This window comes from Stenella coeruleoalba (genome assembly GCF_951394435.1).
Source record: "Stenella coeruleoalba genome assembly, chromosome: 8".
NCBI lineage: Eukaryota > Metazoa > Chordata > Mammalia > Artiodactyla > Delphinidae > Stenella > Stenella coeruleoalba.
In genome coordinates this window covers 6,170,282-6,181,506 of record NC_137154.1, presented here as the reverse complement: position 1 = coordinate 6,181,506, position 11,225 = coordinate 6,170,282, and the positions used below count along the sequence as shown (strand labels likewise).

Genomic DNA, 11,225 nt, shown 5'->3' with positions numbered 1-11,225 from the left:
AAGCCCAACCTAACGTGAATTTATATGATATAATACAATGTACCTATTATTAAAAAATATGTGAGTTGTACTGGTCTGGACAGTGTAAATAAAGCAATACAAAGCAAGAAACTGTGCATGATACCCCATGCCCTCACCAGTTAGAGCTCCAAGAAACTGTACATTAAGGATGAGGAGAGTGGTGCTGCCTTTTTTTTTTTTTAAGTATCTAAAAACATGTACCTACTTGGTACTATGGAATTAGCCAGTTTATAACAAGAAAACAGCCTCTCAGGAATTTCCTGGTGGTCTAGCAGTTAGGACTCGCGCTTTCACTGCAGCGGCCCGTGTTCAATCCCTGGTCCGGGAACTAAGATCCTGCAAGCCTCTCCCCATTCCCCAGTACTGCCCCCATGCTACAGTTCTCTTAGCTATTCTTTAAATATGTTTATGCTTAGACATTATTTCTTGGCTCCCTATCGTAATAGATGAGGCTTATAGCTCTCTTGTGGGAGCACCCTGCCCTCTCCTTTTCTCCCCAGTTTTTAGGTAAATTCATACTGTTTGGATTACTGTGTGAAAGTTATCTACTTATTACAGAGCCAAGAATTGGGCTATAATTAAATTACCTTTTTTGTGTACTTATTTTTCATGGAGTTAATAATTGCCCTGTTTTTTTCATTTGCTTAGTTTTCCATATTATACCGATTGCTAATTCTTCCTCCTCCCAGTCCGACGGTTCCTCTTTTTTCTGTACACTTCTGTTCATCCTCCGCCTAAGTGAATGCTGTTGGCTCTCTAGAACTGCAGCGAGCACTTCTCCTGGGAGTTCTGTTTGCCATGTTCTGGGCTAGATTCCCTAATTCCTGGACCCCCATGTCTTTTTTCATAATTCTTCCATTTTTGGTCAGGGAACTAAGATCCCACATGCTTCATGGCATGGCCAAATAATAATTTGAAAAAAACACTTGGGCTTCCCTGGTGGCATAATGGTTAGGAATCTGCCTGCCGATGCAGGGGACACGGGTTCAAGCCCTGATCCGGGAAGATCCCACATGCTGCAGAGCAACTAAGCCCATGTGTCACAACTACTGAGCCTGCACTCTAGAACCCGCGAGCCACAACTACCAAAGCCCGCACACCTAGAGCCCGTGCTCCGCAACAAGAGAAGCCACTGCAATGAGAAGCCCGCACGCTGCAATGAAGAGTAGCCCCCACTCGCTGCAGCTAGAGAAAGCCCGTGGGCAGCAACAAAGACCCAATGCAGCCATAAATAAATAAATGAATAAATAAATAAGCAAACAAATAAATAATTTTAAAAGAACTTAAAATGTAAGCAAGAGTATATAAAATGAGCAGGCAAACTTGAAAAAGAACCAAACAGAACCTCTAGAAATGAAAAATAAAACATTTGACACATAAAACTCGATGAGTTGGTACAACCACTAAAAACAAACAAAAACCAAAAAAACTTCAATAGATTGGTTTAGCAGTTGATGAAAGACTTAATTGGAAGATAGATTTGTGAAAATTATTCAGAATGCCAGAAACAGAGAAAATAGGAGCTATTAAGAGACAAGGCGGGGGACTTCCCTGGTGGTCCAGTGGCTAAGACTCTGTGCTAGAACTGATGAAAGACATCGATTCATAGAATCAAGAAACCTAAGGAATCCCATTTAGATAAATACAAAGAAAACCACACTTGGACACATCACAGTAAAATGTAGAATACCAAAGACAAAAAAATCTTAAAAGCAGTTGGAGACAGAAGGTATCTTCAAAGGAACAGTAACAACAAAAAAATGAAATAGATGACAGCTGACTTACAGCAACAAGAGACACCAGAAGACAGAATAAAATTTTCAGTATATTGACAGGAAATAACTATTAGCCTAGAATTCTACACCCAGCAAAAAAATAACTTAAAAGGGTAAAACACTAGCCAAGATAGGACAACAGCACAAAATAAAGGAGTAGAAATATATCCAAGAACGTTAATTACAATAGATAAAAATGACTAAATACTGGGACTTCCCTGGCTGGCAGTTCAATGGTTAAGACTGTGCTTCCACTGCAAGGGGCACAGGTTTGATCCCTGGTCAGGGAACTAAGATCCCACATGCTGTGTGGCGTGGCCAAAAAGAATGGACTGTACTTCAGTTATTAGAAGACAAAGATTTAAACAATCCGTCTACAGGCCATTCTTAAGAGGCAGAGAATGAAAGTAAAAGAATCAAAACTCAACATACTTGGAACAGAAGGGAACTTTCTCAGCCTAATAAAATCATCTATTAAATAAAAAAACACAGCAAACATATTTTATGGTGAAATATTGAAATCATTCCCTCTATTGTGAGAAACAAGTCAAGGGTAGCCACGCTTTCTTCCATCCAGACAGAGGCAAGAAAAATAAGAGATAGTTCCCCAGTGGTCTAGTGGTTAGGATTCTGGGCTTTCACTGCCACGGCCTGGGTTCAATCCCTAGTCGGGGAACTGAGATCCTGTAAGCCGCGTGGCACAGTCAAAAAAAATAAATAAAAATAAGAGATATAAAAATTAAAAAGGAAGAACAAAACTATTTTTTCATAGATATGATTATAAATACAGAAAACCCAGAAGAATTTTCAAGGAAATAAATAAGTTTTAGATTTGCTGGACATAAAATTATTTTCATAAACTATGAATGATAGCATCACGATACCAAATACATAAGAATAAATCTAACCCATAAAGGCATGATCTTTACGAGAAAACATACATAACTTTATTGAAAACATTACATGGAGAGATACACCATGTTCACGAACTGGAAAATTCAATTTCATGTGGATGTTGATTTTCCCCAAACTGATCTATAGATTCAGTTGGGTTCCAGTCACAATTTCAAGGGGGGTGGGGGGTTTATTGGTGGAACTTGACAAGCTGATTCTAAAATTTATATGGAAGAGCAAGGGCCAAGTAGATCTTAGGAGATCATACACAGGGGTAGATAAAATGATCGGTGGGACAAGAGAGAAAAATAAATTGTGGTATATTCAATGGATCACTATACAGCAAGGAAAAGGAGTGCTCTACAGCCACACACGTTAATTTGGATAAATCTTAGAAATATTGAAGGAAAAAGCGAATCACAGAAGAATAAACATGGCGTGGCTCCGTTTATATAAAATTCAAAAACATGCAAAACCAGTACAAACATAGCTAATAAAATCACAGGGCAAAGCAAGGGGATGATGAAGACAGCACAGTGTTTCCTCTACCAGGGAGGGGCACAGCAGGGACCTCAAAGGAAATAGTATCCATTTCTTAAATGGGGGTGGGGAGGGTGTTGTTTCTATTTTATAAACATTTCCCTATCTTTTCACTATAAAAAAAAAACAACAAGAAAAGATATTCTGGAGGGTGAGGGGTAAAGCAGTAGAGGAAACAGAAGTCTTCCAATGCTTATGTACGGCACAAAGTGATAGGTACACCAAGTTCCTAACAGAGTTAAAAAATAGTAATAGAGCATGCTGTTTAGAAAAACAAAGGAGTCTTAGCAGCTCAAACCTTTGTGGGCATGGGCGGGGCCTGTCAGAAGGGTGGGCTTCTCTGCGGGTTCTTGGAAGGCAAGCCTGCCATGTCACTGAAGGACTACCCCCCTCCCCCAGCAGCACTTGTAGGTTTTCACTTAACTCCATTTTTGGTCCAGTCCCTCACCCCCACCCTCCCCAGGGCCCCCCGAGATGCAAAGCTTCTTCGAAAAGCCCCCGCCTCCACCCCAGGGGGGTAGCGAGGGGTCAGGTGGGTCCTGGGGGGCGGGGCAACCTAGCTGCTTCTCATAGAGACCTTGAATCAGTCCCGGCCCTACTGTCAGCCCCAAACCTTGCCTTCCACAGTGAACCTCTCCAGGGCTCCTGGGGGCAATCGGGCTGCCTCTTGGCCCCTCCAAGAAGGGAACGCTTAATTTCAACTTCTAATTCTCTAAGAGAGTAAATGAGCCTCTATCCACTTTCCATCTTTCAGAATGTTGTCAGGCTCTTTGGTCTAGTGCTGTCTCCCTCCTATTTTCTTTGTCTTTGTAAATTTACATCATTTTTAATTTCTTTACTATCATTTTAGATTTTAAGAGGAAACAAACTCACATGTTTAAACCTGCCACATTTAACTGGAAATGTCTATTTACTATATTTAAATAGAAGTGTTTAACAAGTAGCTCCTGAAGCGTCCAGAGAGGAGGAGCTTAGCAGTCTCAGCACCACCCAGCCAGCACAGATGCTTGAACAGCCCCACCTGATCTCTCTGCCTTGATTTTTTCGGCTGTTCAAGGGTGAAGGAGAAAGCACAAAGGTCTGGGTTCAAATCTGGACTCCTCCATTTACTACCACGTGATCTTATCACATCAACTCTCAGAGCTTTATCACCCACAAAATTGCTGCCCAGTGCACCAGGTTAGCTGGAGAGAAGTTCACTGAAATTGTTGCTGTGAAATGTTCCTAACTATAAAGCACTGAACCTGGGGAAGAATTCTGGATTCTCATACCCTGGAACACTACATTCTGCCGTAAGCTGCTGGCCACCCCCCCGCCCCAAGGCCGCAGGAGGCAGAGCCCTGGCTGCTCACACCCTCAGGCATTCTGTGGTTCCCAGGCCTGCCAATCAGAGGAACCAAAAACAGCAACCCTGGAAACAGTGAAGGTCCAGAAACCCACAGAGACGGAGGGAGTCCAAGAACCAAGTGGGCACTTTATTAACCTGGCAAAGGGGCAGCTGGGCAGGCCGAGCAGCCCCCTGCCAGACCCTTCGCTGTACTCAGGGGCCACTGATAGAGGCAGAGCTGCAGGGCCCAAGCCCTGGACACTAGGAGTCCAAGCTGGGCAAGGGCAAGGCTAAGGGCGGGGCTGGAGTTGCCGAAAGCAGGCATCAAGTACCAGCGTACCAGCCTGCCGCCCCTTCTGAGGCTGGGGGTGGGCCTGAAATGAGTTATCTGAGTCCCCTCTCCTGTTCCCCACTCCTTGTACAGCTCAGGCTCTTCCTGGAGTCAGGAAGCCATGAGTCCCACATCAGCTGTGGTCTGGAACGTGATGCCGTCCCCCGGCAACGGGGAGGCCAGGAAGGGCCAGAGCCAGACAAGGACCCAGCGGGGCCCCAGGGCCGCCTGCAGGTTGTGGGAGAGGCCCAGGTCGTAAGAGCGCTGGCCCCGAGCCCACTCCCACGTGGTCTGGCCCCTCAGCAGCAACATCCCATGGAAGAGCAGTCCAGCCCCGCACAACAGTGCACCCGCCACACACGTGTCGGTCACGAAGGCCAGCGCGAACTGCGCCAGAGACACTCTGCCTGCAAGGAGAGAGCAGAGAGGGTCAAGGAGAAGCAGCAGGCCCCAGCCGTCCCAGAGCCCAGCTTCTGCCCTCCTCCCGTCCCCTACTCCACCATGAAGCAGGGCGCATTCCTCCACTCAGCAAACACTGAGTTGTTGCTCCCTGGCCAACCCATGCCGGCTGATGGGAACACACTAGTGAAACGGGCAGACACAGCCCCCTGCCCTAGATGCGACTTTCACTCATGCATCACAAACTTGTGAGCACCTCCTATGAATACCAGGATGAATGGCAGGTAGCATGTCCGACCTCAGGGAGCTCACAGACAGACATTCAAGAGATCATGTCTCAGTTACTTAATTACAGCTGTGATGTGTGTGACAATGCAAAAGTACAGCACCTTGCATCATCTTGACCCACAGAAGGTAGTAAGTATCAGGTGAACTAATGAACTACAAGATGCCATGAAATGTGATGTCAAGCGAGAGAAGGCAGACACAAAAGGTTATGTATCGTATGGTGCCGTTTACATGAAATGTCCCAAACAGACAAATCCATAGAGACAGAAGATTAGTGGTTGCCAGGGGCTGGGGGCACTGGGGGAAATAGGGAGTGACTGCTTAACGGGTACTGGGGGCGATGAAAAGGGTCTGGAACTAGATGGTGGTGATGGCTGCACAACACTGCCAATATACTAAACGCAGCTGAACTGTGCACTTGAAAATGGTTAAAATTATGAGTTTCATGTTACGTGAATGTTTTTCCAATAAAAAAAGAGAGCCTACTGGTGGGGAGATGACATGGAAACTTATCAAGAGGCTCAGGGAAATAAACTTCATCTATTTTGACAGGGATATTTTGGGTGATGCCTGAAGGTTAAGGAGGTATTTGCTAAGTGAAGAGGGGAGAACACATTCTGTGTGAAGGTCCTGAGGCAGGATGGAGAGGTGCCTGTGAGACAAGTGAGTGGACAGTTCTGGAAGCTCAGGAGAGAAGCCCAGGCTGGATACGCAGATTTGTGAGCGGTTGGTACCCGGGCGGTTCCGAGACCCGGCAGAGTGTGTAGGGAGATGAGAAGGGCGTCTCGACCTCAGCCCGGAAACCAGGTCCTTAGGGATCAGATCTAGGGAAACCAGGAAGGAAGGAGGAAACCCCAAAGTATAAGCCATCGTGGACGTCAAGCGTAGAGCCCTTTAAGGAGGCTGAAGGCCAGCAGTTTTATGAGGCTGAAAGGTCTCATAAGCAAGAAAAGAACACAGAAGGGTCCTCTGGGTTTTGTGGAGACAGAGGCCTGGGGACTGTGGCAGTCTCGGAGGATGGGTGGGGGCAGAAGCCAGTTTGGAGCAGGGGCAGGAATGGGTGGGAGGCAAGGAAAAGCAGCCTATAGCCCAGGCAAGTCCTTTGACTTGGCTGCTGATGGAAGAGCCCGAAGGCATGAGCTGGAAAAGGAGGACGTGGGGTGAAGAGAGGCTTTGTACCAGCTGGGAAAACCCAAAGGAAGCCAGTGGAGGGAGCCTGGAGTGGCAGGAGGAGAAGCGACCCACGGTGTGAGGGCTCCCAGCAGGGAGGAGGGGTCGGGCACCAGGAGAAGGCGGGGCAGTGAGCTTCTGCCTCCAGGACGGGACAGCCAATTCTGGACGTGCCATCTGATGACTAATTTCCTCTGTGATGTATTTTCAGGAGAGGTTGGGGCTTGGAGGACAGGAAAGTGGGAAGATTTGAGCTGCAGCCATTAGGGGGAGGAAGCTTATGAGAAACCAGGGCAGCCAGGCACCGCTGAGGGCCTGTTGAGGTCAGCAGCCATGAACGTGACGTGACACCGACTGCCACATAGTACCAGGCATCTCTGGCAGCTCTCCGCAGCCAAGGGCAGACACAGAGAAGCCAGGAAGGCACAGCGGAAGGAAGACGGAGCAAAAAGTCTTGAGACGAGATGCTGCGGAAGGCTGGTGGAAATGAGGGCGCTACGCTGGACCTGGGGTGGTGAAGGGGGAAGGTGCTGATGGACAGAAAGGTGAGGGCCAGGAGCTCCGGAGGGGCATCGCGGAGCACAGAATGAGAGATAGATAGGAGAGGCGGTGGGGGCAGAGAGAGGGGTGACATGGGGTGCTCTGGGAGGTGACACATTTTGGATTCTGACACGGCTGGGGTGGGGATGTGGGAGTAGGGGAAGGGAGGAGGGGAGGAGAAGGTCAAGAAGCTGAGCGACTGGGGCCATTCACCCACGCTTTCAGATACCTATGCCTTCAGCAAGGCCCAGGGCTGAGAGGGAGACAAGGGGCCGGAGCCCAAGTCTTCGGTGACTGCGGGGAGCGAGTGGGAGATTGTGGATGACCGGGGGTTGGGAGCGTGCAGACAGGAGCAGCTGGAGGGCTTGAGTCTCAGTGGAGGCAGGGGGGTCATGAGGAGGGCAGAGGAGGGCTGCTCAGGAAGCCAGTGTGGGCACAGGAAAACCCTGACAGCCCCACTGGGCCTCCCAAGACGCCCCCTGGGCTGCAGGGAGGGGGTCCTGGGGACAGAGCCGGGCTTGGATAGGATGAGACAGAGCCACTATTCAGAGTTGTCAGGGAGTTTAGTAATTGCAGGACAAGGTTACAGAGAGGACCGTGGACAGGTCAGGAGGAAGGAGTCAGGGAAAAGCAAGCCCAAAGCATTTTGGGGGTTAGAGAACAAAGTATAAAAAACCAGTGGGGGGCTTCCCTGGTGGTGCAGTGGTTGAGAATCTGCCTGCTAATGCAGGGGACACGGGTTCGAGCCCTGGTCTGGGAGGATCCCACATGCCGTGGAGCAACTAGGCCCGTGAGCCACAACTACTGAGCCTGCGCGTCTGGAGCCTGTGCTCCGCAACAAGAGAGGCCGCGATAGTGAAAGGCCCGCACACCATGATGAAGAGTGGCCCTCGCTCGCCGCAACTAGAGAAAGCCCTCGCACAGAAACAAAGACCCAACACAGCAAAAATAAAATAAATAAATTAATAAACTCCTACCCCCAACATCTTCAAAAATATAATAATAATTATTATGTTTAAAAAAAAACAACAGTGGGGTTTCTACCTTGGGTGGTGTCAGAAGAAAGTGTCAACCAGAACACAGCCTCTCAATCAGTCTCCTGATTCAAAACATCCCCTCCCCACTTCCAAAGACTGGACCTTCCCCTGCCTGTAACTTTCACTGGCTCCCCACTGCCCAGTCAAGTAAGGACCAACTCCTCAAACTCCATTCAAGGCCCTCCACCATCCAGTCCTCACTTACTGCCCTAGCCTTAATTCTCACAATTCCCACCAAATGCCTTCACTACTCCGTGCCCAACCTCCAAGCCTTTGTTCACACTGCTCCCCTAGCTCCGAATGCCCCTCACTTAGAATGCTCTCTCACCGTCCCATCCCCCTCTAGGTGAAATCCCACTAGTCTTTCCTCCCTTGAGTCTCTCAGCCAGAACCCTGTACCTATGCCGAGGCCCTGTATTTTACCAGACCGCACACCCAAGTGAATACCAGGCTCCCTTCACCTCCCGTAATTGACGTGGGGACTAGGTCCCCAGGGCGCTGCCTGGAGAACCAGGCGGAAATCCCATCGCCTACCAGAATGGGCCTCTGCCTCTCTGTGGAGGCCTCCCCGGCCCCCCACCTGTGAGCAGCATGAGCCAGGGCAGCAGGAGGAGGGCGGCGGTGTGGAGGGGTGTGTGGGCTCGCAGCAGGGCCGACAGGGCAGGGCCCAGCAGCACAGAGACGTGCAGCAGGACGCCTGCGGCGTGAAGCAGCAGACACAGGAAGGGCCGGTAGTTGTGGAAGCCCACGCAGCGGCCCAGCAGGCGGCAGTGATGGTCCCGGCGAAGGATGCAGATGCGGCAGGCAGAGCAATGCCCGCTGCGCGGTGGCACCTGGCTTTGGCACTGGTAGCAGTAACTGCAGGGAAGGAACCACAGGGTCAGTTCCCCCAGCAGCTCTGAGTGCCCCATTTCATGCCCGGTCAGCCCCTGAGCCCATCCTGGGGAAGCAGGCACAGCCCCTGCCCTCTCTAAGCTTCAGGTTCTTCACAGGTAAATGCAGGCTAAACACCACTTCCCAGGCCTTTCCATTCCTGGCACAGCAGGTCTGAGGGCTCTTCCAGCTCTGAGAGCCCCAGTCCTGAGGCCTTTCTCTGGTCTCTAACATCTGGAAGCAAACTTCTCCTGTCCTCCACTGTTACCACCTCCGTCCAAGTCACCATGAGCTCCCCCCTGGATTATTGCAACAGCCTCTTGCCTGGCTTCCCTGACTCCACCTTTGTCCCAACTGGTGTAGTCTCACCCCAGCAGCCAGACTGATCCTTTTAAAATCTAAGTCAGGGGAACTCCCTGGAGGTCCAGTGCTTAGGACTCCGCGCTTTCACTGCCGAGGGCCCAGGTTCGATCCCTGGCACGGCCAAGAAAAACATAAATCAAGTAAATAAAATCTAAGTCATGTCCCTCCTCTGCTCAAAACCCTCCAATGGCTCTCCGTTTCACTTCTAGTAAAAAGCAAAGTCTTCGAGGTCTTACAAGGTCTTTATGTCTCTGACTTCTCCCCCCTCACTCCACTTTGGCCACACTTGCTGTTCCTGGAACATGCTGGGCAAACAAATGCCTCAGAGTCTTTGCATCATCTGTTCCCTCTGCCTGGAACGTTCTTCCCCCAGATGACTGTGGCTAACTCTCCCCCCTCCAAGTCTTTGCTCAAATGCCACCTTCTCAATGAGGCCTACCTTGACCACCCTATTTCAAACTGCAATTTGAGTCTCCTTTATCCTGCTCTTTCTGTTTCCTTACCACCAACACCTTCTAACATTCTACATTATTTTCTGATTTATTACACCTAAAGTTTATCATCTGCCCCCTCCCTGAAATCAGGAATATGTTTTATTGTACCTCCAGTGCCTGGAATAGTACCTTGCACGTAGTAGGTACTCAAATATTTGTAAGTGGATGAATGATACTCCTTCTGCCGTCTGGTTCAAGCGGATCTTACTGTAAACTGGTTCTAACATCTTCAGGTCCTGAGGCCCTCCCCCTGCCCAAAGCTCCCGCTTCTCCCCCCGCCAGATCCCGTGCCCCACTCACGCCCAGCCCTGGCCCAGACCACGGCCGGCCAGCATCACACCCCGGATGCTGGGGTCCGAGCGCAGGAAGAGCCCCACGTTGCCCAGTAGATTGAGCAGCTGAAAGGTTGCCAGCGCAAGCTGCAAGGTCCGGGCCAAGGGTCCCAGTGGGGGCGGCCCAGGACCCAGTACCAGCACGTAGGCCAGCTCCAGGCCCACGGCCGCGGCCCACAGCGCGGTGAGCACAAGAGGAAGCCGCGCGGACGCCGCCTCCGCGCTCCCCACAGCCCTGGGCTGCCCCATGGCCTGGACCCACTAGCGGTCGGATCCCGGGTACCCCTCCGCTTCCGTATTGGGGCGGGGAGAGTGGCAAACGGATGTCTGCTACGACCAATAGGAGCTCTGAAGTGGGTGAGCGAGCGTTGAGGTTCACGGGGAGGGCCCGCAGATACGGAGATGTGATTGAACGGCCGAACGAGCCAAAGAGATGCTTGGAATCTCGTTGGCGCTAGAGCCGGTAGGGCAGCGCGGTTACAGCCCACCCGCGCAGGCCCCGCCCCTCCCGCAGACGCTCCTCGCGCTGGTCCCGCTGGCCCGCACTCCGGGAGGATTGAGTTGCAGTTTGGGTGCTGTTGGTGTTTCGCGGCTCAGCACATTCCCCCTCTCCCTCTAGTCGCCCCGATATTAATAGCCCTGTTTCGGCCCATCCAGCTGGCTTGGAGCCCCTCCCCATGCTCTAGTGTCTCCCTTCATCACCCAAGAAAACATTCAAAACAGCTCGGCGCCTCGGTGTTTCTGACTGTGAAATGGGAATAGTGCTCCCTGTTTCCCACCAGCGCGACGCAGGAAAAGGGTCATGAGGCCCAAAAGGTAGCTTCTAGAGCAGTCTGCAGCC

General features: G+C 50.5%; 1 protein-coding gene across 3 annotated transcripts; it reads right to left on the bottom strand.

Moving 5' to 3' along the window:
* Positions 1-3,717: 3,717 nt before the first annotated feature.
* Positions 3,718-10,741, bottom strand: ZDHHC24 (zDHHC palmitoyltransferase 24). 3 transcript variants are annotated; one of them, XM_079928661.1, is made up of 3 exons: positions 10,353-10,741; positions 8,857-9,180; positions 3,718-5,295 (listed from the first exon to the last, which is right to left on the bottom strand). In XM_079928661.1, the coding sequence occupies exons 1-3, from the start codon at positions 10,631-10,633 to the stop codon at positions 5,022-5,024; spliced, it is 879 nt and encodes a 292-aa protein (XP_079784787.1). In that variant the 5' UTR covers positions 10,634-10,741; the 3' UTR covers positions 3,718-5,021. The 3 variants fall into 3 exon arrangements, with proteins under 3 accessions (XP_079784787.1, XP_079784789.1, XP_079784788.1); XM_079928663.1 differs by having other exon boundaries at positions 8,903-9,180; XM_079928662.1 differs by having other exon boundaries at positions 10,393-10,741.
* Between the last annotated feature and the right edge of the window lie 484 nt (positions 10,742-11,225).

What these genes read in the sequence shown, in the direction of transcription:
- ZDHHC24 (XM_079928661.1), bottom strand. Translation starts at nt 10,633, where the DNA reads ATGGGGCAGCCCAGGGCTGTGGGGAGCGCGGAGGCGGCGTCCGCGCGG. An exon ending in GGTCTGGGCCAGGGCTGGGC is followed by an intron (nt 9,181 to 10,352) that starts GTGAGTGGGGCA and finishes CCTTCCCTGCAG; the next exon opens with TTACTGCTACCAGTGCCAAA. An exon ending in AGAGGCAGAGGCCCATTCTG is followed by an intron (nt 5,296 to 8,856) that starts GTAGGCGATGGG and finishes CTCTCCTTGCAG; the next exon opens with GCAGAGTGTCTCTGGCGCAG.